The sequence below is a fragment of the Miscanthus floridulus genome, chromosome 10 (genome assembly GCF_019320115.1).
Source record: "Miscanthus floridulus cultivar M001 chromosome 10, ASM1932011v1, whole genome shotgun sequence".
In the NCBI taxonomy this organism is placed as follows: Eukaryota; Viridiplantae; Streptophyta; class Magnoliopsida; order Poales; family Poaceae; genus Miscanthus; species Miscanthus floridulus.
In genome coordinates, this window is record NC_089589.1 from 113475893 (window position 1) to 113502033 (window position 26141).

General features: G+C 44.1%; 2 protein-coding genes and 1 pseudogene across 3 annotated transcripts; 1 reads left to right on the forward strand and 2 right to left on the reverse strand.

Moving 5' to 3' along the window:
• Nucleotides 1-11353: 11353 nt before the first annotated feature.
• On the reverse strand, nt 11354-13618 carry LOC136486981 (MEIOTIC F-BOX protein MOF-like). The gene is made up of 4 exons (XM_066484088.1): nt 13487-13618; nt 12146-13179; nt 11922-12071; nt 11354-11845 (listed from the first exon to the last, which is right to left on the reverse strand). Exons 2-4 carry the CDS (start codon nt 13169-13171, stop codon nt 11642-11644), a joined length of 1380 nt encoding a protein of 459 aa, XP_066340185.1. The 5' UTR covers nt 13172-13179; nt 13487-13618; the 3' UTR covers nt 11354-11641.
• A 2963-nt stretch (nt 13619-16581) lies between these two features.
• Nucleotides 16582-19052, reverse strand: LOC136486980 (MEIOTIC F-BOX protein MOF-like). 2 transcript variants are annotated; one of them, XM_066484087.1, is made up of 4 exons: nt 18916-19052; nt 17451-18627; nt 17064-17213; nt 16582-16985 (listed from the first exon to the last, which is right to left on the reverse strand). In XM_066484087.1, the coding sequence occupies exons 2-4, from the start codon at nt 18612-18614 to the stop codon at nt 16782-16784; spliced, it is 1518 nt and encodes a 505-aa protein (XP_066340184.1). In that variant the 5' UTR covers nt 18615-18627; nt 18916-19052; the 3' UTR covers nt 16582-16781. The 2 variants fall into 2 exon arrangements, with proteins under 2 accessions (XP_066340184.1, XP_066340182.1); XM_066484085.1 differs by having other exon boundaries at nt 17301-18627.
• Nucleotides 19053-20255: 1203 nt separating this feature from the next.
• On the forward strand, nt 20256-24958 carry LOC136489330 (MEIOTIC F-BOX protein MOF-like; annotated as a pseudogene).
• Nucleotides 24959-26141: the final 1183 nt, after the last annotated feature.

Sequence of the window (26141 nt, forward strand, 5' to 3'; positions counted from 1 at the left end):
AAGCACTTGGAGACCCAGATTGGGTGATGGCCATGCAAGAAGAGCTCAATAACTTTGAAAGAAACCAAATGTGGACTTTGGTGGAACGACCCAATACCAATGTCATTGGCACCAAGTGGGTCTTCTGCAACAAGCAAGATAAGAATGGAGTGGTGACAAGGAACAAGGAAGGTTGGTTGCTCAAGGTTTCACTCAAGTAGAGGGCTTGGACTTTGAAGAAACATATGCACAGGTGGCAAGACTTGAAGCAATTTGAATGCTTCTAGCCTATGCCGCTCATCATGACTTCAAGCTATATCAAATGGATGTGAAGAGTGCATTTCTCAATGGCCCTATTCAAGAACTTGTCTATGTTGAGCAACCATCAGGCATTGAAGATCATAAGTTTCCCAACCATGTCAACAAACTCCAAAAGGCGCTCTATGGGCTTAAGCAAGCACCAAGAGCATGATATGAATGCCTTAAGGAATTCTTGCTTAAACAAGGCTTTGAAATAGGCAAAGCCAATCCTTCCCTTTTCACTCATAAAGTTGGCAAAGATATATTTGTGTGCCAAATATATGTCGATGATATAATATTTGGTAGTACTATTCATTCTTTTTGTGAGGAATTTAGTAGGATCATGACCAAGAGATTTGACATGTCCATGATGGGTGAATTGAAGTTCTTTCTTGGATTTCAAATCAAGCAAGTGAAGGATGGAACTTTTATTAGCCAAATGAAGTACACCCATGATATGCTCAAGAAGTTTGACATGGTGAATGCCAAGCCTATCAAAACTCCCATGCCAACCAATGGACATCTAGATCTCAATGATGAAGGGAAAGCCATGGATACTAAGGTACATCGCTCCATGATCGGCTCTCTACTTTATTTATGCGCATCTACGCCCGATATTATGCTTAGTGTGTGCATGTGTGCTAGATTTCAAGCTAACCCGAAAGAGTGTCACTTAGTGGCCGTTAAGAGAATCTTAAGATATTTAGTACACACTGCTAACCTTGGCTTGTGGTATCCTAAGGGCTCTAGGTTTGATCTACTTGGGTATTCAGATTCCGATTATGCCAGTTGCAAAGTAGATCAAAAAACACTTTGGGGACATGTCAATTCCTTGGACGGTCCCTAGTGTCTTGGAGTTCTAAAAAGCAAAATTGTGTAGCCTTTTCCAGCACTGAAGCCAAGTATGTTGCAGCCGGTGCATGTTGTGCTCAACTACTTTGGATGAGGCAAACCCTTCAAGATTTTGGATGTCACTTCACCAAAATCCCACTCTTGTGTGACAACGAAAGTGCCATAAAGCTCACCAACAATCCCGTAAGCCACTCAAGAACTAAGCACATAGACATCCGACATCATTTCTTGAGAGATCACGAAGCCAAAGGAGATATCGAAATTCACCATGTGAGCACTGAAAAGCAACTAGCCGATATCTTCACTAAGCCTCTTGATGAGTCAAGGTTTTGTGCTTTACGTAGTGAGCTAAATATACTTGATTCTCGTAACGTGGTTTGAACAATAGCACACCTTGAATTGATGAACTAGCGTGGATAGGAGAAATGAATTGCAAAAGTTTAAATATTGTGCTTAAAAAGTTTATCGTAAGAAGCAAGTGCATTAAGATCATTGTTTGTATTGATTATTTGTTGCTGATCATAGTGTGCTTGAGATATGTGTCCATATCCTATATATATAGAGGTATTTAGTTAGTAGCTAAATTTGTTGTACTGGGGAGTGCGGCTGTGCCGCGCCTGCCCTGCGGTAGTGCCGCGTGTGGTGAGCGACAATGCCGCACTTTGAATTCCAACTAGAATTCAGCCCAAAAACAACAGTTACTGTGGGGGGGCCATCTTACCTCTCTACTTCACCTGGCCCCCAGGGTAACTTCCCTTCTCCCTTATTCACCGCAGCCACCGCCGCCTCTTCTTTCCTGCACGTACGCACATAGCCACCACAGTAGCCGCTCTGTCCAGCATCATGTTGCTGCCTCTGGCACTGCCGTGGCCTGCTGGTGCTCTTCCTCATCATCACCGGCAGCAGCCAAAGTTCATGGACAGAGCCATTCTCTTCCTTTCCTCCTCAATCCATGTAAATCAAGGTGAAACCCTAACCTAGTCTCGATCTATGCCATGGAGCTCTATCTTTGTTTAATGATGGTATCTAGTGACTGCATGATTAGGGTAGAAACTAGTTTGATGAATAAATTGAATCAAAACAAAGATTCATTGGTTGAGCCTCATTTGTACCCGTGGTAGTGCCGCATGTTGGGTGCGGCAGTGCCGCACTCAATAGAATGAATATGTAAATACAGATGTTGTTCTATCGATGCCTCTCTGTGTTGGTTGGATTTGACCAGATGTATTTCCATCTTAAACATGTAGCTACTTTACCTACATTGTAGACAACTCCATGTATTTGTTTAGGTCTACTCATTCTGAGATTGTCTAGTGGTTTAGGAGAATGGTTGAGAAATAGTCTAAATAGTTGAGAAGAAATGAATCATGTGAGAGGTGAAGCACTAGGTGCGGCAGTGCCGCTCCTAGGGTGCGGCAGTGCCATACCCTCTGACCAGATTGGTTCAGGGTGCTTTCCTAATCTAAGATTTGAATCATCTCATCTATCCAGAGTGTTTTATAAGTGTTCTTCTATACCCCTTATGTACAGTTTCTGATTTGGATCTATATTTGTTTCCATAGATGGCCTTTAGAGGTGATCATGACTGGAGGAGGAAGAGGAAGATGACCGAGCCTCGGGATAAGCAGATGCCTCATTGTGGTCATGGCAGGACCACAGGGGGCAGCAGCAGTACATCAGGCAGAGATGTTGTCAGAGACGGGGAGGAGAGATCAGATGATCCAGGATGAGGAGAACCTAGAGAGGACTGGCCGCACCATTCCTCTAGGTGCTTGCCTAATTACTCCACCTCATATTGAGGAGTTTGATAGGAGCTACATCAGAGAGTATTTTAAGGATGTAGTTATGAGGCGTCCTGTTGACACATGTTCTCATCCCATGCTCAATTATGCAAGAAAGCTAAAGATGGTGTAAGAAGCACAGGAAAACAATCCCTATGAGCAGCCAAAGGATTTGGGGATTTACTACATGTTTTAGAATGAGTTTCATTCCAACTTCTATGCATCTGTGAACTTCAACTCTAAGAAATCCAAGGTTGTCAAGATGCAGTATGTTGATTGGGAGGAGATGAAGGTAAAGAATGAGCATGAGTTCAATAAGGTGATCAATGCTTGTGAGTTGTTTGGCCTCACTGATATTATGAGTGTCAGATATAATTGGAATGAAGAAGTGCTAGCCCAGTTCCATGCCACTTTCTTCTATAGCATCTACACTGATGAGATTTACTGGATGACTGAGGGACGACATTATAGAGTTGATTTTGTGACTTTCAGCCAGATCCTTGGTTTTGGAGAGGAGGAGCGGGGTTTCACTTATATTCATGATGAGGCTAGAGCTGAGATCCATGATATTGCCTATATGTGGATTGACAGGAGAAGTGTAGATGGGAAGGTCAGTGGCCTGAAGAGATATTATTACATTCTAAATAATTTGATTAGGCACACTATCAATCCCAAGGATGGAACAGCTTCTGATCTTAATGGATATGTGAGGAATGTGCTTGCTAGATTTGCTCCTAGAGGTGACAGGTTTAATGTCCCTCGCTTCATGTGGTGTGAGCTGAGGAACGCCATAGAGGATGGGAGAAAGGGGATACCCTATGCCCCCTATCTCATGTTTATGATTGAGAGGGTCACTGGCTACAGATTTGAGAAAGATGGTCTTCACACCGTCTACAAGATTGAGAAGACCCAAGGAGCAGGTGCTAGCAGGGCAGTGAGACGCTCTCCATCAGTTGTGGACGTGCCTAAGTCGTCCCGCTCTAGGCCTCGGAAGGAAAAGAAGATGGAGAAGTTTAGGAAGTGGATCAAGGCTATTTTCACCACATGCACCTATGCAGCGAGGACCGCATATCAAGACCAGTTGGAGAACCGTGAAGCCAACCGGGAGGCTAGAGAGCGTGCAGGGCTGCCACCTCTTTCTCTAGTTCAGTCACCGCTGAGGTTTGATGACCTCCCTAGCCTTTCTGAGATAGATTCAGAGGAGGAGGAGGAGGAGGAGGAGGAGCAGGAGCAGGAGCAGCCAGAGCTTGATCCTCACACGAGTTTGAGGTCCACCTTGCAGTCCATGAGGAGGAGCACCAAGTGTGAGCACCACACTTCGACCACTCATCGCCAAGGGAGGGCGGTGGTGTCTTCTTCTTCCTCCGCCACCGCCGCCGACAACGATGATGATGGTGGAGAGGAGGACGTTGTAGGTGCTAGTGGAGCTGCTGGTGGGGATGATGTCGATTGGGACACCATCCAAGAGGATGAGGTGTGAGTGTTGGTCTTTCTTTTTTTCTTCTCTTTTTGGTGCTTTATGCCAAAGGGGAGAAAATTAGAGGGGTCAACAACTTTTTCGACGCCATGGAGAGGAGGTTGCTACAGCTAGAGTCATGTTCGTATCCGTTTAGAGTAGTTTTCGTTAGGTAAGAGTTTGAGAGTCCATTAGAAACTCTATTTATGTAATAATGCTACTTAAGTACTTTATATATGTGTAGGATATGGACATATATTAATCTATGCTGTCGCTTGTGATATAATTGTGCTAGAATGTATATCTTTATATGTATCACATGTTGTGTGGTGTCTGTTCTGATCTGTGCTATTATAGCAAGTACAACAGCGCCGCACCCAGCTGTAACAGCAAAACATGTTGTGCATAAACTGTCATTCACATCACGTTTTACATACCTGACATAGTATGCAGCACCCTAAAGGAGCATGGATGTAGGGGGAGCCCCATTTCTTTCATTAAAATGTGAATCTTGGCTTCTTATGCCAATTTGAGAATTTAATTCTCTATTCACATATTTAGGGGGAGGCTCTACACCCATGGCTCAAAAAATCTCAGTATTTATGTCATATCATTTGTAAGCTCTAATTGGGTTGTCATCAATCACCAAAAAGGAGGAGATTGAAAGTGCAATCAAGCCCTAATTGTGGGTTTTGGTGATAATGACCACGCAATTAGAGAACTAATGAGATTTCTCCGATCTAAGTTTCTATTCACTGATTTTGAACTGTGACTCGAAGTTGTCTACAGGTGTGGCAGTGCCGCTGTTCTAGCCCGACAGTGCCGCAGGGTGAAATTGATAAAGTTTGAGTGTTTGTTTTGATAGGCCTATTCACCCCCCCTCTAGGCCAACAAGAGATCCTACAATATGAAAGCTTTAGGAAAGATTGAGACAAAGAAATAGAGGTTGGACATGGACATGGACAAAGAGGGAGCAACATTGAGGAATTGAAAAGGATCAAAATTCTTGGACAAAGAGAAGCACACAAGTAGGGGGAGCAAGCTCATGAACTTTGATTGATTGCATTTGATATGTGCATATTCATGTGCTTGCTTGCATTGCATAAGTTTTTAAATTTGATATGCATGCTTGTGTGGTGTATGCTAGTTGTAGAATTTGATTGATGAAATGAAAACTAGCATGTATAGGATGGTAGCTAGACTTGTGTTTCTACATGTGGTACTAGAACCTTGCTTATAATGTTGATCTCACAGGGTTTCTAGTATTTGTTGTCTAGCTACTCATGGTGCTAAGGATGGTGTTAATAGTGCAGCTTCGATTGGTATCACACTTCAAAGGTTAATTCTTTACACCTTAGCATCTTTGGTAGTAATTACTCTCCCATAATTCCAATCTATGCATATGTGTGAGCTTCAAACCAAACACTCTAGCACATATGTAGGGGGAGCTAATACTACCAATTCGGGTTTGTGGTACTTGTCCAAAATCATTTACACATGGTAAAATTGCTTGGACAAGCAACATGAATCCAAAAGTGCTTTATTTCCTTATCTTTATAGAGTTGTCATCAATTACCAAAAAGGGAGAGATTGAAAGGTCCTTGTTTGGTTTTGGTAATTGAGTGACAACCTTAGGTGGACTAATATGTGTTTGAGTGAGATACACAGATGATTAGTCCACAAGTACATGTCTGTGAGCAACATATGCCATGACAGTGAAGATGGCTCAAAGATGTTGCAAAGCTCACACATGTGATGATGAAGGAGCTCATTGCACATGAGACATGACATTGAGTCATGTGGTCAAGGTGGAGAAGATCAAGACATGACTTGGCTTGATGGACCGGTTGCAAGTGTGAAGGGCAAGTTGAGTGATGACTTGGCGCCGATGGACCAAAGCAACGGTGAAGAGCAAGTGAGGTCAAGATCGATGAATCAATACGGTCATGTCATGATATGGAGTGGATCATATCATTGTCGATCATGTTGGTGCATGTGTTACATCAACATGGAAGGAGTTGGAATGGAATGCGCAAGGCTAAGGTATAACCTAGGGCATTTCATTTCACCGGACATAGGTGTGTAGAGAAGTTTATGACCGGGTTTAGGATAGATGGCCATACTATCAAGAGGGGCAAACTTGTTTGCATATCGGTCATCTAGTGCCACTTGAGCGATCTAACTTTGCATGCATGTTAGGATCGAGTGGCGTGGCAAGTTGAGTGGCTAACTCCTTAAAAATGTTTGTGAAAAGCTAACACACATACACATGGTGGTGTACACTTGGTGGTGTTGGCACATTTGCAAAGAAGAAGTTGGAGTTGATGAGGATCAACTCGATGAAGAAACGAAGGTGTCACTGTGAGTGACCGAACGCTGGCCTCGGCAGGACTGGCGTGTTCGGTCAGTGGTAGCAGTTGGGCATGGTCTCGGTCAAGTGACCGGACGCTACACAGCAGAAGTGACCGGACGCACAGGGCCTACGTCTGGTCACAGGTGACATACGGTGACGTAGGCGGCGCTGGAGTTGGCACACGGGCGCAGAGCTGGTCGGACACTGGTTTGCGTCCGGTCGTGTAGGAGCGGACGTGTCCGGTCACATAAAAGCCTCTCTAGACTGTTACTAGAAGTGATCGGACACGGCTTGGGGCAGCGTCCGATCAAGCCGAGCAGCACGTCTGATCAGTGACTGTTGGCATGCGCAGGAGATAGCCATTGGCGGCAACGGTTAGTTTAAATGGCTAGTGACATGTGGAAACATGGCAGTGACCGGACGCATGGATCGGCGCGTCCGGTCAAGTGGACCTACGCGTCCAGTCGATGCGTAGAAAGCCCAGTGAAGGGGTAACGGCTAGTTTAGTCCTTGGGGCTATAAATAGAAGTGTTGGCCGACCTTTGGTCGCTAGCCGAGCACCCTTGAGCCTTGGTGGCTTGTGTAGGTATGCTTGGGAGCCCTCTAACTCACTTGTGCTTGATAGTGATCATCCAATCGAGTGAGCGATTCTAGTGCGATTGCATTATGAGGTTGCATCGAGTGGCACTAGGTGTTCGAGTTGCAAGCCGATGGTGCTTGTTACTCTTGAAGGTTGCCACCTCCTAGATGGCTTGGTGGCTTGTGACTCTGTTGAAGCACGCGAGAAGATTGTGCGGTGCTCCGGAGGAGGATTGTGCTCACCCCACGGGGATCGCGAAGAGCAACTCTAGCTGAGCATGTCATTGAGCTACCCTCACTTTCGGGGTAGGTTCTTGCGGTGCCCGACGTGCGGGCTTGACGGGTGATGCCAATTAGCCGCCGAACCACCAAGTGAGCGGTCGACACAACGGGGACGTAGCTTGGTGGCAACCAAGTGAACCTCGGGAGAAAATCACCGTGTCAACATTATCTTCATCATCTTCTCAGTGGTTTGAATTCCATGCAACACAAGCTTGTATTTACACTTCATACATTGTGCTTGTGTAGTTGCTCTTGTGACTAGTTTAGCTTTAGTAGCTTGCTAGTTGCCTTGCTTGTGTAGCATAGAAGTAGCTCCCTTGTATGGCTAATTTGGTTTTAGTAACCTTGTTAGTCACATTGCTTAGTTTGTGTAGCTAAGTATTTTGCGCTCTATAATTTGGCTTCTGTAGCCTTGTTATTGAGCATTGCTAGTGAGCTTAGGTGGCTTTGTGCTTTTGCATCACTAGTTGTGTAGGAGCTCCCCTGGTTGTATGAAGTACTAGTGCATAGGTTTGTATGACTTTGCTCTAGAATTGATTAGGTGAGCTCTAGCTAGCCCGACACCTTTGTTGCCTCTTTAGGATCTTTATAAGGTGCTTGTGAACTTAGATAGAGGGATGTAGTCTTGGCTAGACCAATAGTTTTAATTCCGCATTTGTTTCGGTTAGCCGACGTGATTAAGTTTTAGAAAGGACTATTCACCCCCCTATAGTCCGCCATCTCGACCCTACGTACTAATACTCTTGTAACCATTAGGCTGCACATTTTTCGCTGTTATTTCTTTCTTCTATTAACTTACTAGATCCAATAGTTTAGCAAGTAAACTATATCAAACTTCTGGAGATGCTCTAGCCATATTTTTTTCCCGAGATCTCCAAAGTAATCGCTACACTCGGGATTAATAAACTTCATCAAATTATGGATTCTAATAAAGTTAAAATTATATGCATGAATAGTGTGTAATACTTCGATTAAAAAATTCATGGTGTTTTATGTTTATCCTAAGTTAGCCTTATTTAAGCTTGATTAAATTTGGCATATTTAATGCAACTAATTTAGTGTTGTAAGCTGTTGCTACGTTTTCTATATACTTTAATGAACTTAGAAGACTTTTTAATTTAGAACAAACAAAACGCCTTACATGAGGCAATAATACCTATCATCGCAAAAAGAGAGAGGCAATAATACCTATATGAATAAATCCAATCTTTCAAAGTTTTTTTGATATGACATTGATTTGTTAGTGAAAAGCTACTGTAGGGTCAAGTTAAAAATACACCTATAAAAAACGGACGAAGGTTTCTTCAAATGACATTATCTTTTCATATAAAAGATGCGCACATTTTCTCTCTTGATATAAAAGATGCGTAGGTCTCCTACGAATTTCGAGCAAAAATGTTATTTTTCACCATGACTCCATATAAGCATTTGATTGCAAACAAGAATACTAAGCTTTTTGTTTTTTACCTTTTGGGCATCACATCTATTTCAATGCTATAGCAACACAAAGAAAATGATGACGCAACTCTCTCTCTCTCTCTCTATCTCTCTCTGCAAATCCTTGTGTGCCAATGAACTGACTTCATCTTCAGATCTCTCTCTCTCTTTTCGCAAATCCTTATGTGCCAATGAACTGACTTTATCTTTTATATTTGCAAAATTCTTTTTTTATTAAGCAAGTCAATATGGTAGAACATTGAGAGCACAAAACTGTTATGGTTGCAAAACAATCTTTAGCCCTATTTGGTAGGGCTTCTCCACCGGCTTTAGGAGTAGTTCGAAGCCTTTTTGTGCCAAACTAGGTAAAATAAAAACGACTTCACAAAGAGAGACCCTTAAAACGCACTGAGACAAAGGATAGATGAGGAGTGGAGCTAAAATTTGGCTTCACCTTACCTACGTGGAACCCAATGAGGATAAAACCCCGGATTGCCCCCGTCGAGGCTCATGGGCACCTGTGCGGGCGCCCGGCCACCAGGGTGCATGGCCACCAGAGCGCTCGGCCCTCGGGGCATGCAGGCCAGCCTGGGCGCGCGACTGTAGGTGCACACGGGCCGCGGGGGGGGGGGGGGGGGGGGGGGGGCACGTCACCCTAGGCGCGCGGGGACAGGGGCACCGGGCCGCCGAGGGGCGCGTCTGCCTGCCAGTATGCGGGTCGCCGGAGCAGACGGGTCGAGGGAGCGACGAACGTTGTTCCTGAGTTTCCTCGGATTTGTCTAGCACAAAGGGGAAGAAGATATGGACAGGAGAAAGAAGAGCATTTTGGTCTTTTATTCATTTTGTCTAATGTAAGGAGTTGTTTTGTCAAATGGGATACTAAAACGGCTTCAGCTCCACCAAAAGAACTGTTCATAGAGCCAAAACCAAAAAAAAAAAAAGACTTCGCTAGTGAAGTGGAGGCATGCCCCACGGAGCCTTTATGCTAATGTTGTGTACTGGCAACCATGAAGTTCAGATTTGTTCTCTGTGTTTGGTGTGGCCTTGTTGGGTGTGATGCGACATAGGACTGTGTATGACTTTTATATATGTGGGTATAAAAAGTAGCACTAAACAATGCTGCACTTTGGCCCAGTGATTGATCTGTTTGCTTTGCCTAATGCCATTGCCATCACACGAGCGAAAAAGAATGATGTAAAAGAGGGCCTAATTCGCCTGAGACTATCAGTGGGTTTGGCCGGTGCTTGGTGCACTGCGTGGTTCCTAATCCATCGGTTTATTTGGTTGCCTTTTCAAATCCTTACATCACCCCGCATTTGCGTTCCTATTGACTGAAATTTTGTTTCACCGACTGAAATCCTTATCCTTGCACATGATAAGGTTAAACGAACTGAAATTGGAACAGAAAACACACAAATTGCGCTGGACTTGATCAGACATCTTGTGCATTGCAGAAGCAAAAAGGGCGAGCCAGCTAGAGGATTCAGTTCGTCTGTAGTCACCACAAAGTTTTCAGTTCATCAGTAGTCAGTAGAACCTCAAATAGGGATAGTAGAGAAGAAAGATATCAATATACGATTTGAAATCTCCAAGTTAAGGTGAGAGGGTATGCATGTCAAAGCGGAGGGGTTCAAGATATTTTGCACATACATGACGGGGACCAATACAGGAGATATCTGCATAGTGATGACAAAAACGCTGATGAATTTGAGTTGGTGTATAGTTTTCATGTAGCTCTCTGCCTAATCCCAAAGAGCCCCAGGGAGAAAATAACAGAAGAAAACATGCGATTTCCGGAGCATTTCTCAAGATTGTCATGTTTTATAATTGGCGACATTTCAGTAGGAAAGCAGTCAAGCACACACACAGAAGCGAACATCAAGGAAAAAAGAGTACATAGAGCTAAAAGCACCAGAAGCAAGTTAAAAAGGCTAAAAATCAATAGCATATACAGTCAAAAGAGCAAAGACCTGCATCACTTCGAAATTGGTCAAAAGTATAGGCTTGCCATTTAGTGCATCTGAAGGCAACCCATAATATGCATGTAAATTCCACATCTGAACCATAAGGCAAGAATCCACATAGAAGGACATGCATGTTAAAGCAGAGGAGTTCAAGATATTTTGGACATACAAGTAGGGGACCCATACACAGGATAACTGAACAGCGATGGCAAAAACGCTGATGAATTCAAGATGGTGCATAGTTTTCGAAAGTATGTACCTTTGCCTGGTCCCCAGAAGATCCAGGAAGGAGAAAAATAGAAGAAAACAAGCTATTTCCAGACCCATTTTTCAAGCTTGTGATATTTTATAATAGGAGACAGTTTCCCAATATGTAAGAACTTAATCTAGCTTTGTCCATGTAAGTGGACGGTGGGCAGTCGACACTGACACACAGCAGTACAGCACATAGGGCTTAAAGCAGATATTTTACAGAGGCAATCATATCCTTAAGCAAGGAAAGAGTAAAAATCAATAGCATATATAGTCAACACTTAAAATTAGTCAAACATATAGGCTTGCGATTTAGTGCATCTGAAGGAAGCCTATAATGTGCACATAAATTCCACATGAACCATTTGGTGAGATGCCACATAGAAGGCATGGGATAACAAAAACACTAATTAACTTCGGTGAGTTTAATGTTGTTCTTCGACAGATTCACTGAAATGTGCAGCAGAAGCCGCATAAGGTGGGGTCCATAGCCATCATTATATATGATTTCAACCTTGAGGTTCTCACACAGCAAATCCAGTCCACGGAGCTCAGAAGATGAGATCTCGTTGCGTATGGGCATATGTCTCTTTTTAGGACATTTTGGGAACTGTAGCCAGCATAAAAGATGTAAGACAATGCACTATGTTCGTTAGTTAATTATTAAAAACCAAACAACAGTATACCTTGCAGCACCGCAAAGTGACTTTCTCAAGAATAGGAGAACTCTGAAGAAAGAATACCAATGTCCTGAAGTTATCACTGAGATCACAGTTGTCCAGCAATAATTTCCTCAGGTTCTTGAATTCTTGGAATCTGGGTTCCTTACCAAGCACCTGTAGTACATTAGACAGTACCATAACATTATTGGAGTGAATAAAGTACACTGCAAGAGACAGCGAAGGCATACCCTTGTCCCGACACCCGATAATTCTAAATTTGTCGAGTTAGATATGCTACAAAGAAGCTTGAATTGATCGCCATCAAGTTTACTTCTGGCATGATTATATTTGTGTTGCAGCAGATGAATAAAAGCCTTTCCAACGGATGGCACTTTGTTTAATGAAACACCACCACAAAATCTATAAACATCCACAGCCAGATGCAGATATGCAAGAGCAGGGGCCAAGATAACAAGCGCACAGGCAGCAGTATTTGAGCCACCATCAATAACCAATGTCTTCAGTGTGGGCGATATAATCTCAGAAAGACTGCGCCATCGACATTTTTTAAGAACCAGGGTCTTCAGCGATTGGGAGGTGATTGACATAATTTGACAACTGCAATCGTCCAGCTCCAAATCCTCCAAAGAGTGGCACACTGAACTAACACGCTTCACAAAATGGTCATCAAGAAGTACATGGCAGAGATGCAACCTTTTGAGGCGCCAAGAACCTGAGCTCAGTCCCAGCTTACTGGCACGATCTGGGGTGTCATATTTCATGGCGCGACGGAGCCATCCTGCTGCCAGTCTATTGCCAAACACCGGAGCTCTGCTTCTAACAATATTCAGCCGGAATGAATCCAATTGTGCAATGTTACAGCGGCGCATCAGGGTCACGGCAAAATCCTCAAAATCCTCCCAGTCCTTGTTGAAAGGATGTGGTAGCCATCTGTCACTGTCAGAATCAGAGGTATCACTCTCGGAGCTAGAACTGTCGTCGCTACTGGAGAGACAGATGCGGTTGACATCAGAAGGGGGCGCCTTGTTGAACTCATCAAAGTCGATGTCAAGGCACGGCACCGAGCGCCAGAGGTGCCTCCACCGTGTGGACAGCACGCATGCCTGAACCGCCTGCCGGGCTTTCAAGAAGGACATGATGGTATGGAGGAGGCAGTCCGGCAGAGAGCTCAACCGGTCCGGGCCGCCGGCCGAGCATCCGTCGATGACACCACTCACGCGGGCCCGCTTCCTGAAGGCATTATCAAGCTCCATGGCGTGCCCTGCTCGGAGCAGTTCTCACGTTAGAGGACCAAACAACCCAGCAAGACAAATAAATAAAAAGATAAACTTTTAAAAAATACATCTACACATAACACCACAAAATCCTGTTCCCATTACTAGATGAGTCGCGCTACCAGATCAAAGACGGCGCAAGATTTCGAAAAATGACGAAGCATTTTGCTGTGTTAGAACCATGTTCTTCATCGGAACATTGAAATCAAGAAAGGTTCACGAAGGGCCGAAAGCAAACCAGTCAATGGTACGGGGAGCGGAGTGAGAGATGTGCAGCCGGAGAATGGGGCTTACCGAGCGCCGCAGCCAGAACCTTCCGTGGGGGGAGGAGCTGCTCCAGCCGAAGGAGACGCAGCAGCGAGAGGGGCGGCGCCGGCGCCGGCGCCGCGAGAGGGCTGGGGAATTTGGGGGAAGAGGAGCTGTGTTTCTGGGCCGGCCCTGTTGTGGGCTGCAGCGACCGAGTTTTAGCTTTATTACTCTGCTAAAAAAAGCTTTATTATTCCATATTTTTATTTTTTTGAGCAAATTCCATATATTTTGTTTATGCAGGATTCGTATGCTTTTTTTAACGCAATTATTACCATTCTCTAAAGAAATCCCTCCACTCGAAATTATGGTTAAAATCAAACCTCATAAGATTTTGACTAATAATTAGCCGAACTATATGCATATTGTATAATTTCTCATTATCAAAATAAGGTCTTTAAGGTTTGTCTTAAATTAAACTTCTTCAAGTTTGATCAAATTTGATGTTTGTCTAAGTTGGTGTTTGTAAGGTGCTTCTATATTTTTTATATATAAATTTGGTTAAACTTAAAGTTTTAACTTGGGACAAAAACTAAAACACCTTATATTTTATTGAACAGAGGAGGTATTGAATAAACCCATCTTCCAATGATCTTTTAACGACCATTGTTCACTATGTAAGACAAATTGAGAGTCAAGTATACCTTTAAAGAAACTTTATTTTAAATCAGTACAAGAGGTTAGGCCTTCCGCTGCTTCTAACTGACTGTGACAATTACAGTCTTTTTCTCGTCATTGTACCCCTTCTGTGACGATATGGCTGTGATGAGATTTTTTCTTTGAAGGGGATCAGAATCAGATGTACCTGCCTACCTGGTGATTGGCATTGATCCTTGTACCTGGATGAAAATGCTTGCTTATATATTTTATATCTCGTTACTGTTCAGGGTCTGGGACCTACCTGCGCAAGCCGTTTCTTTTCTTTACATGCTAATGAATCAACAGGTGCTACTACTAGACATTTCAGGAATGCATCAGCATCAGTTATCTGCTTCTCAAAATAGGATCAATTTGTCCTATTTTGTCCTTTATACTGCATTGTTTAGTGTGATTTTCAGTCCAAGGATTATGATACTTATTCTACAGGGCAAAATGCTCATAATATTTTTACAGCTTTAACTAATTTTGTAATGGCCAACAAAGTGCCCCACCCATACAGCACACACCAAGTATTAAAAAAATGATTTTTAATTTATGACCATCACATTCCATCAATTTCGTCATGAGCTATTGTCACAAAGATAGGGAAAGGCATATGGTGACGGTTGTTTATGGCTAAATCACAACTTAGTCCCAAATGCTTATCATCCAAAGAAAAATTGTCATAAACACATCGTTTCTATGACTAAAAAATGTTGTCATATGAAAACTGTCGTAGAAGGCCCAATCTCTTATAGTGAATCCTAATATGCCTACTTAAAATGGACAATGGTTCTTTGTATGGAATATTTTCTTCCCTAATATAAAAGACATGCAACTCTCACTACTACAAGTATCTCATCACCGCTGGGTCTCAACCCCTATCATCGTCGATTTTGCTCGGCGACGATAAAAATGGGCGGTAAAAATAGAGTTCATCGTCATCGATTACAGACCGATAGTGAAAAGCGAATAGATCTTTAAAAAATTGGCCATTTGTACGCTACCGTCGATGTCATCCCTGTGTTGTCGTCATTGTCCTCAACCATGCTGCTGAGGGGAGGCGAGCCCCGCCGCCGCGCTTGGGAGAGGAAGGGCGGGCTGAGGTGGTGGGTGAGGTAGAGAGAAAAAGAGGGTGGCGACGCCTAGGGTGAGAGTGATAATGCACCTAGGTCCGTTTTCCACCGCTGGTGGAAACCTATAGTAAAAACTGAACTAGGTTTCACCGCTAGTTTAAGATATGAACCTGTGGTAAAAATGATTTTCACCGTCAGTCCTATTTCAAATTAGCGGTGATAGATCATCACCACCAACTTTAATAGAATTGGCGGTTACCATAAGGGGAAACCATTTCTATAGTAGTGTCTCTTGCTTAGTTGAGAGAGAAAAAAACAGTTTTCTCGATGACTCCATATAAGTATTCGATTATATACAAGAATATTGCATATGTTAGTTTTGTGCTGTTATGAAATAAGTAGCCATTTATAAATTTTATATTTTTGGGCATCATATCTTCTTTTTTAAAAAAAATACTTGCATTGCATCACAAATAGGTTATAAGGATCATGTTACCACGGTCGAATTTTCCTAAAACATGCTTCATATTACAAGTTGGAGAATGAGCAACTGTTTGGCAACACAAAAGGAATGAATTCTAGATGCTTGCCCATCTTGCATTTCTAGCCAGGTCCAGTTTAGTTCCAAAAAATTTTGCAAAATTTTTCAAGATTCCCCATCACGTCGAATCTTTGGACACATACACGAAGCATTAAATATAGATAAAAAATAAAACTAATTACACAGTTTATACGAAATTCACGAGGCGGATCTTTTAAGCCTAATTAGTCCATGATTGGACACTAATTGCCAAATAACAACGAAAAGTGCTGCAGTAGCATTTTGCAAAAAAAATCGCCATCTAAACACAGCTCAAGAGCATCAGCTATCTTACTTAGCTCTCTGCAGGTTTTGATTACCGAGTAGCTACTTGCTCAATTTATATCCTGCACTTGAGCAATGATGGGACGCACTGACCAATATCCATGATGCTTTGACAAATGCCATCACACGAAAAAGCAGGCCTAATTCCCTTTGAATCTCTATTGTCCGGAAGCTGGGAGATAATGTGTACTCACTGACTAGGTCTGGGAGATAAGGTGCACTCGGTGATTATGTGTTCAGTTCATGTGTAGTCAGCACAGCCTCAAGCAATCTCTAGACCCAAAAAGTGGGATGAATTCGAGTTGCTGTATAGTTTTCAAAAGTATGTACCTGTCTGGCTAGTCCCAAGATTCCCAGGGAGAGAAAAAAACAGAAGAAAACATGTGATTTCTGAGCATTTTTTCCAAGCTTGCGGTGTTTCATAATTGGAGACAGTTTCAGTAAGTAAACACAGCAGCAAACATGTAGGTGCACAGTTGACACAGACACACAGTACACAGGGCTTAAAACAGATATTTTCCAAAGGCAGTCATATCCTTAAGCAAAGAAAAAGAGTAATAATCAATAGCATAATAGTCAATACAGCAAGGTCTTCATCATAGCTTGCGATTTAGGGCATCTGAAGGGAACCTATAATGTGCAACTAAATTCTACATGTGAACCATACGGTGAGAAACATAGAAGGCCTGGGATACCAATAACACTAATTAACTTTGGTGAGTTTAATGTTATTCTCCAACAGATTCACTGAAATGCGCATCAGAAGCTGGACAAGGTGTAGGCCATAGCCATATTTATATATGATTTCAACCTTGAGGTTCTCACACAGCAAATCCAGTCCACGGAGCTCAGAAGCTGTCTTGTTGAGTATGGGCGTTCCTTTCTTTTTGCTAGAATGTTTTGGGAACTGTGGGCAGCACAAAAGATGTAAGACTGATGAACCATGTTGGTTAAGTAAGAAGTTAAGAACCAAACTACAGTATACCTTGCAGCACCGCAAAGTGAGCTTCTCCAGAATAGGTGAACTCTGAAGAAAGAATACCAGTATGTGGAAGTCGTCACTGAGATTACATTTGTTCAGCATTAAGTTCCTCAGGTTCTTGAATTTTTGGAATCTGGGTTCCTTTCCGAGCACCTGAAGTACATTATAGATACTTAGATAGTACAATAACATTACTGGAGTGAATAAATTGGAAAATTGCCAGAGACAGCGAAGGCATACCCTCGACCCGACACCTGACAACTCTAAACTTGTCACGTTCGATATGCTACAAAGAAGCTTAAACTGATCGCCATCAAGTTTACTTCTGACAAAACTATATAAGTGACCGTGACCCTTTATACGAATTGAAGCTTTGGCAAGGGATGGCACCTCATTTATTGAAACACCACCACAAAATTGGTCAGCCTTCACAGCCAGGTTCAGATATGAAACAGCAGGAGCCAAGATAACCAGCCCAGAGTCATCAGTATTCGAGCCGCCATCAATAACCAGTGTCTTCAGTGTGGGCGATGCAATCACAGAAAGATTGCGCCATCTACAATTCTTCAGAACCATAGTCTTCAGAGACTGGGAGGTGACTGACTCAATTTGACAACTGCAGTCGTCTAGCTCCAAATCCTCCAAAGAGCGGCACACTGAATTAACACGCTTCATGAAACCGTTATCCAGAAGTACATGGCAGAGATGGAGGCTTTTGAGATGCCAAGAACCAGAGCTCACTCCTCCATGCTGTCTGGGCCGGTCTGGGGTGCAGTATTTCATCGTGCGGCGGAGCCATCCTGCTGCCTGTCTATTGCCAAACTTAGGTGCTCTGCTCCCAACAATGTGCAGGCGGAATGAATCCAGCTGTGCAATGTTACATTGGCGCATCAGGTTCACGGCGAAATCCTCGAAATCCTCCCATTCCTTGTGCTTGACCTTGTTGTGCTCGTAGCTGTTGATGTTAGCGCCATAGATGTAAGTATCAGAGTCCGAGCTGTCATCCTCTGAAGAAGTTGTGATGTCGGAGGAGTCAGAGCTGACAGTATCAGATTCGGAGCTGTTGCCGTCCGAATCAGGGACGTCGCCGTCGTCGGAATCAGAGCTATCAAGATCAGATTCGGAGCTTTCAGAGCTTTCGCCGTCAGAATCAGAGTTGTCGTCGCCACCGGAGCCAGAGTTGTCGTCACCACCGGAGCCAGAGTTATCGTCGCCACCAGAGCCAGAGTTGTCGTCACCACCGGAGCCAGAGTTATCGTCGCCACCAGAGCCAGAGTTGTCGTCGCCACTGGAGCCCGAGTTGTTATCAGAAACAGGCACCGTCTTGAACTCAGCAAGGTCGATATCGAGGCACGGCACCGAGCGCCAGAGGTTCCTCCACCGCGTGGACAGCACGCATGTCTGGACCGCCTGCCGGGCCTTCATGAAGGACATGATGGTATGGAGGAGGCAGTCCGGCAGGGAGCTCAGCCGGTCCGGGCCGGCGGCCGAGCACCTGCCCCCGCCGCCGCCATCACCACTTGCGCGGGCGCGCTCCGCCTCCTCAACCTCCATGGCGTGTCTACTCCTACACGGAGCAGCTCTTCCGTTAGATGAGGAAATAACCCACACCAAAAATAATTAATAATTAATAAACAAAAAACCCTATTTCCATCTTTCACAAAAACACCGCAGAATCCGGTCTGATCACTAGATGAGTCGAGCTGCTCGATCGAGGGGGCGGAAGATTTCAATAGATGGCGAAACATTGCTGAATAGAATAGGACAGAACCTCATCGGAAGGCTGAAATCGAGAAGGGTTCACGAGGCGTACGGGATACGGGGCGAAAGGAGGAGGTCGGGGAGCGGGGCTTACCGAGCGCCGCAGCCTGAGCGAGGGAGGAGCGGAACCAGCCGGAGGAGACGCGGGCGTGAGAAGGGCGGCGCCGGCGCGGGGAAGGAAGGAGTTGCCTAAACTCTCGTCTCCCTCTATGGCGGCGAGACGCAGGGGAAGGGGAGAGTACAGCGCCGAGCCGCCGAGCAGTTTTGGGCCGGATAGCAAAGGCCCAGTTGGCGCCACCGAGAGGATTCGTCGTTTTTTTTTTCATCCAAATATTTATCCATTTCTCGATTAGGAACATGTTTTTTTAATATATCAGAGCTAGTGCTAGCTGCCTAGCTAGTTAGCTAAACTCCCCTAAAAAAAGTTAGCTAAACATTTTTATTAACTTATCTAAACAAAGAGTTCAATAGCTGGGCTAGTTGTTACCCAAGCATCTAGCTAAAAATTAGACGCTCTTAAATAAATACCAACTTTTGCTTCTCGGAAACCAATTTTAGAACTTGGTTGTTTGCATCATTATTTGGCTTTTGAGAGCATCTCCGCGAGCGTCCGTAAATTTGGACGTCTAAACTGGCTCTCTAAAATAATTTAGCTACTCAAAACGGAGAAGTTCCACAGCAGCAGCTTCTCCAAAACTGGCTCTTTATTTTGAAAACTGCCACCACGTCACTAGACCCCACATTAAAACCACTCGAATACTGTGCCACTGTAGCAAATACCACTTCGGTTGTCCCACTGAGTCTCTCCAATCAATTTTGGACCCTAACCCCCTAACTTGGTGGTGCCAAGGTGGATGTTTGGTTGCCCACTTTGCCTACCATTGTTATCTCAAGAAGTCAAGAGTCACCAACCTTACCGCACATGTTACGAGGTGAGCTCGACAACTATCCAAACACATGCGCACCTCCAAATCCTCATTCATCAAGGCAGGCTTGCCGGAGGATCAAAACACATGAGTACAGAAATTTTTGGCGGCACACAAAATACAGGGACGGTACAAAAGTAATTTATGGACCCACGGGCATACGGCACAAACCACGATACATGCAGCCCACACTGCATTATGGAAAAAAATTAGGTGAAAACTGTATCCACCGTGCCTCCTTGCATACATGTTATAAATAGTTGCCATGTGTCAAGTCTCACAGACTCCGCATGCTCTGATCATGGCCTCCCACGCCGTTGCTTTTCCACCACCGCCATGCGCCGTTGGATTTGTGAGAATGAACACGTGGCAACTATCCATAGCATATATGCACGGTGGATACACTTTCTGCCCAATTTTTTTTCCTGCGTATGGCAACGGCTCACGTGGACCATGGTAGCGCCAGAATGACAAGCATGGACCACGAGGGCGGCGCAACCCTGGCGAGATGGCCATGGCCCATGGCTCGCACCGCAGCATGCATGCCGTTGTCACATACCGCCTCGTCCCTGGTTAAATTAAATTCAGGGGCCTCGGAGAAACCGTGGATGTGGAAATGGGCCTCTAGTGGGCCCATCCGTCCCAGACGATTCTCCTGCTCGACATATAACGTACCTCTACGTAGGTATACGTATTCCACCCTTCCCCTCAAAAATAAAAAATACGTATTCCACCCTTTGCAGACATTATACGTAAAAAAAAATATTTACTGGTGCCCAGTTCGTCGACCCCACTCCAACTCTTTTCCGCACTTGCCGTCGCGGTCGACGCCGCCGACGGAGACGAGGGTTTCCGCTGCTCGTCTCCAGCACTCTCGGGCGCTTCCAGCTGGATTTGAGCGTCTCCTCCCGCGGCAGGCTGGAGGCTATGGCGCGGGCGCTCGGTAAGCCCCTTCATCCGCCTTGTTGATCTCTAATCTCTAACTATATATATATAATACTAAAACAGCAAATTTTCAGCCAAAATTTTCGTCTGGCCTCTTCCCACTCTCTGTAACAATCTCCACTTCGAAATCAACCAGAATTCCTCCGATCCCCCAAATCTATAACGAAGCTTTTCCAAATCTGCAAGCAAGCAAGCCAAGGCCGCGTCCGTGCGTCTTGTGTTTGTTTGCGTCGGGTTTTTGTTTTTTTGTCTATCCAGTGTTTCCCACGGTTCCTGCAGCCGGTCATTTTCCGTTTTTATCTTTTCTTTTTATCTTTTCTCGAGAGTGACCTCCTTTTCATTAGCCGATCTTTTCGAGTTTTTATCCTTTTCTCGAGAATATTCCTTTTTTATTATATAAACATAGAAATGTATAGAAATATAAACATAACAAATATAAAATATAATAGGCCCTTGAACCTTGATCCTTTCCTAATAAATAAAACAAAGACAATAGCGAGAGTTAGGTGCTTGTCCAACGTGAAAGAGACACGAGAACTAGAGAAGCATGTTCAGAAATTTATTTGTCTGATCTCCACATTCGAACCTAGAAGATAAGTGTTGTGGACACGTTTCCAATCCAAACTATGTTTTCTTTAAAAATTAATAGGATATACCTAATATATATATACCCACACACACACACGTAATAATAAAGAGCTAAAGTTTCAGCCCATTTTTTTGTCCATCCATTTTTTTTGGTTCGTCTCCCTTTAACTACCGGATAATGGAGAGTTTCTTTTGTTTGGACATATATATAACCCATACTCATACGAATTAGAATAGCTCTCGCGATACGGAGTTCGATTCCAAAATGTATTGGATCAGAATTCTAAACAAATAGGAATCCTAATGCTAATCCAAATAAATTCTCTGATCCCATATAACATGAATAGGAGTTCCACTCAAATAATAAAAATAAGAGTACAAGTTTGTATAGTATCTCATCTTATCTTGGTTTCTATTTTTAAAGTTTTTTTATTTCTTTTTTTTGAATTAAAGTTTTTTATTTTCGTTTGTTGCTTTTCCCATCGTGACTCTTGTTTCTATTTTTTTATTTTTTATTCCCGTTCGCTTTTTACTCGTCCGTGACTCCGTTTTGTATTTCGGCAGTTCAGTTTCTTTGTCGTTTTTTTCTTCCTTGTCCCAATGCAGTGCCGGGCCAGGCCTACTACATGGTGGCCGCCGCGCCACCGACACAGACTGCTTGGCCGTGACCAACGACAACGCACACGCATGCTGGTATGGCCGCCATGCCGCCGGTTCAAGCCGCCTCGGAGTGGCTGCTATGCCCACATGCAACTCTGTCATGCTACTACTCTCATCGTATAGTAAATTAAAATTCCATTGCAATGTATGGATATTTTTGCTAGTAAATAAATAAGGCAAAGAAACAAATAGATGATAGCATATTAACGTGGTACTAAGATTTTTTACAACTAAATCGCAAAGATTCTTGAGCTTCTCTCTACTACCATAAACCGGCAACTATTTATTTCAATTAAATTTGGCAATTTATTTAATTATAAGATATAGCCATTAATTTCGAAGACGTAGAATTAAGGGATCAGCTACATTTCAGGTGTCTGTTTATTTGCTTCAAGCCAATATCACTAGCATGTAGCCATAGACAGGTCATAGCCATGAGATCGTTAATATAGAATTAAGGGATCAGCTACATTTCAGGTGTCTGTTTATTTGCTTCAAGCCAATATCACTAGCATGTAGCCATAGACAGGTCATAGCCATGAGATCGTTAATATAGAATTAAGGGATCTGCTATATTTCAGGTGTCTGAAATATAGCGGTTGTTCAGTCGACGGATTCCACCGTCAGATTTGATAAATATCTCTCTCATGGCGCACAGATCTTGGAGAAGGATCATGGAACCACATGTCGCCTGCACAAAAGAAGAATTTCAACGATACACATAGGGAAGGTGTAGAACTAAACACACGATTAGCACGTGTTCAACTACGATATGGAACAAAACTACACAACTGAAATGTATGATGTTGTCGTTAAATCTCTGAGTTATAAATCGCTTTTAATTTGATCATGCAAGATGTATCCCGTTGTAACACACGGACATATTCGTTGCTAGTTGATCTTGCCGGGGCATGGCCGTACCTCCAGATCTTGCGTTGGATCCCGATTTAGCTGCACATCCCCGTCATCGGATCGGATTTTGTGCGTTCTTGTGTAAACTGGAAATAAATGGGGATTCCACTGTCTCCCAACCAAACTTTTTTAGAAAACAAGTTATCTTCAAGTTTTTTTTTTTCACATTTCTTATTGTTCATTCAAACAATTTCTGCGTGAGTTACAGCCGGATTCTTAGGTGTAATCGAACCGGAGTCTGAGGCGGTGTTCTAAGTTGTAATCAAACAGGATTCAGAGGTGTCCTTTGGTAATACATGGAAGTGTATATATATATATTTAATTTGGTCGTTTGGTCATCTTATCTTATAAATATAGTATGAGACATACATGGAGCTTGCAGGACACATGCTCCAAGGCGGTGGCGGAAGCTCGGCGGGCGGCCCAGACCGGCTGAGCGCTCTACCAGACTGCCTCCTCCACATCATCATGTCCTCCCTTCCCTCAAGGCCCGACAGGCGGTGCAGACGTGCGTGCTGTCAACACGCTGGAGGCACCTCTGGCGGTCAGTGCCGTGCATCGACGTCGACATCGTTGAGTTCAGGACCAAGGCGGCGACGCCTGTCTCCAGCAGTGGCGGCAGCGACAGCAGCTCTGACTCTGATGATTCCGACTCTGACTCGGGCAACAACCAGGACAAGGGTGAAGGGTGGGACGAATTCGAGGATTTCACCGTCAACCTCATGCTCCGTTGTAACATCGCTCTGCTAGATTCATTCAGGCTTGACATTGATAGGGGCAGCGAACCTCTGTTCTATGGTTGTTCGTCCAGCCGTGCAGCTCTAGGCAGCTGGGCATACAGCGGCCGACAAGCAGGAGCGTGGCTCCGTCGTGCGATGAAATACTGCACGCCTGGATCAGGTCATGCCATCAGTCAGCGTCAGGGACTGGTTCTTGGCGCCTCAAAAGGCTGCATCTCTGCCATGTACCTCTGGACGACTGTTTCGCGGAACATCTTATAGTTCAGTGTGCCGCTCTTTGGAGGATTTGGAGCTGGACCATTGCATCTGTGAGATCCGTTCGATCGCCTCCGACTCCCTCAAGAACCTGGTTCTGAAACGTTGCTTGTGGGGCAGATTCCTCTCTGACATTGTATCCCCGACATTGAAGACCTTGGTTATCAATGGCGGCTCCAATGAAAATCGCAACCTGCTGGCTATCTCGGCCCCATGGTTGTCGATCTACACCTAGACGTCCATGGTGGCTGCTTCCGTGGAGGTATTTCGATGAATGAGATGACATCCCTTGACAGGGCTTCGATTCGTCTACGTGGCCACAAATACGGTTTATCCAAAACTATGTCTGGAAGTAAACTTGGTGGGGATCAATCCAGGCTTCTTTGTAGTGTGTCTAATGCGATGAGTTTGGAGTTGTTAGGTGCCGGGAAGACGGTATGCATGCTCGCTCTTTGCTTTCTCTGCAAGTGTTCCATTTTGTTATTTTTTCACTGATAATGTGTTAGTGGCTATCGACGTGCTCCCAATGTGGTCCAGGTGCTCGGTAAGGAACATGCATTCCAAGAATTCCAGAATCTGAGGAACTTGCTGCTGGGCGACTGTGATCTCAGTGATGACTTCCGCATATTGCGGCTCTTTCTTCGGGGTTCGCCTAATCTAGAGAAGCTCACTCTGCGGCACTGCAAGGTACTACACTGTAGCTTGGTTTTCCAGCTCCTTATGTAACCAACCAATGCAGCAGAGTTCATCATTGATCTCACATCTTTTGTGTTCCCTACAGTTCCCAGGTGATTCTGAGGACAAGGAAGGAACGCGCAAACTGGACAAAACCTCATCTTCTGGTTGCTGCTGTGGCCTGGACTTTCTACGTGATGAGAACGTCGAGCTTGAAATCATACATAAAGATGGTGATGCCTGTCGATCTGCTGATGATCTTTTGCACGACCTACCAGATCCCAAAGGTACCACTGATGCTGTTCCTGAGGCTGCTACTGCTGCTGCTACTGAAGATTCGATGCCTCATTCAACTGGAGTTGGGCCTCGTCGGGGAGCTCGGCACAGGATGACCAGCGTGCGCATCTCGGGACCGGAATGGGAACGGCCCATGTAAAGTGGCTTGTTTATGTTGTGCAGCTGTAGAGATATATAGATGAGTGTGTCTGAGGGAGAGGACAAGAAATGTATGAACTAATCAGGCCGAATTCCAGTTGAATCTGCCAGTATTCCCCGTCTGGCTGAACCCATCTCTATTCTTCTTCTACCTCCCGGTACTCTTAACCTCACTCTAATTCTGGTACCAAACACTCAAGGTTACATTAGACTCACCGAATTTAGTTAGCGTTATTGTTACTCCAGACCTTTTGGTGTCTCACTCATGGTTCGTCGTTCATGTCGATTTTGACTCATTTCTAAATGATGTAAGCCTTTGCTTTGTTAATCTTGCCATTGAAATTTACTCTGTTTTCTTGCTTAAGGATAAGATTGCTTATGGAGAATATCTCTTTTAATGCCCTATATGAACTGTGTCCACTTGCATTTGCTTGTTTTCTTTCATTTTTTTTTCTTGTTGGAAGTGTTTCTAATCTTTTTTATTAAAAAACACTGAAAGCTTCAAAATGGGCATGGAAATTGCGTGCTCCCTTAACAAAGATATACATAGTTTCAAAGACTAAACACCAGCTCCAATTCATTAATGTTTTTTTTCTTTCATCAACGTATCCAGTATATTGTGTTGGCTTATGATTTAACTGTAAATTGGGCAAGACCTCTCCATCCTATAGAAATATAAAGAGTCACGACTGATACAGGGTCTTGGATACCTACTATCCATTTTATCTTACTTCTCTCTCCAAACCCACATATTTTGTTTACAATGTGCATGCTTCGATCGGGAAAAAAAACTGATGGGGACGGTCCCTGTTGTCGTCCGGTTGTTAATTACCTCCATTTTACTTGCAGTGTGGCTCTTCTCCTGTTAGCACCACTTGCTGATGCTCCGGGCGACCACCGGTGAGCATGGAGGGCACATGCGGCGGCGGCGCGACATGGGCGAGCATGGAGGGCACATGTTGCCGTAAAACAATTTGCACTGGCCGTTGATGTAACCGACTGGCCAGTATAAATACATTTACACTGGCGGTTGGTACAAGGCTACCACCAATGAAGATGCGTTTGTAGTGGCAGTTCTTCAGCCGACGTTAGTGAAAAACTGAAAATTCTCACTTGCCTTTCACACCAAAGATTCAAACAACTGCTAGTAAAGATTAAAAAAAAAAGCTATCGTCAGTAAAAAC

Bases quoted from the DNA above. Each gene is read 5' to 3' on its own strand.
- LOC136486981 (XM_066484088.1), bottom strand. From the start codon at position 13,171: ATGGAGCTTGATAATGCCTTCAGGAAGCGGGCCCGCGTGAGTGGTGTC. The intron at 12,072-12,145 runs GTATGCCTTCGC...AATGTACTACAG, and splicing joins TATCGGGTGTCGGGACAAGG to GTGCTTGGTAAGGAACCCAG. The intron at 11,846-11,921 runs GTATACTGTTGT...TGCTGGCTACAG, and splicing joins TCACTTTGCGGTGCTGCAAG to TTCCCAAAATGTCCTAAAAA.
- LOC136486980 (XM_066484085.1), bottom strand. From the start codon at position 18,614: ATGGAGGTTGAGGAGGCGGAGCGCGCCCGCGCAAGTGGTGATGGCGGC. The intron at 17,214-17,300 runs GTATGCCTTCGC...AATGTACTTCAG, and splicing joins TGTCAGGTGTCGGGTCGAGG to GTGCTCGGAAAGGAACCCAG. The intron at 16,986-17,063 runs GTATACTGTAGT...TGCTGCCCACAG, and splicing joins TCACTTTGCGGTGCTGCAAG to TTCCCAAAACATTCTAGCAA.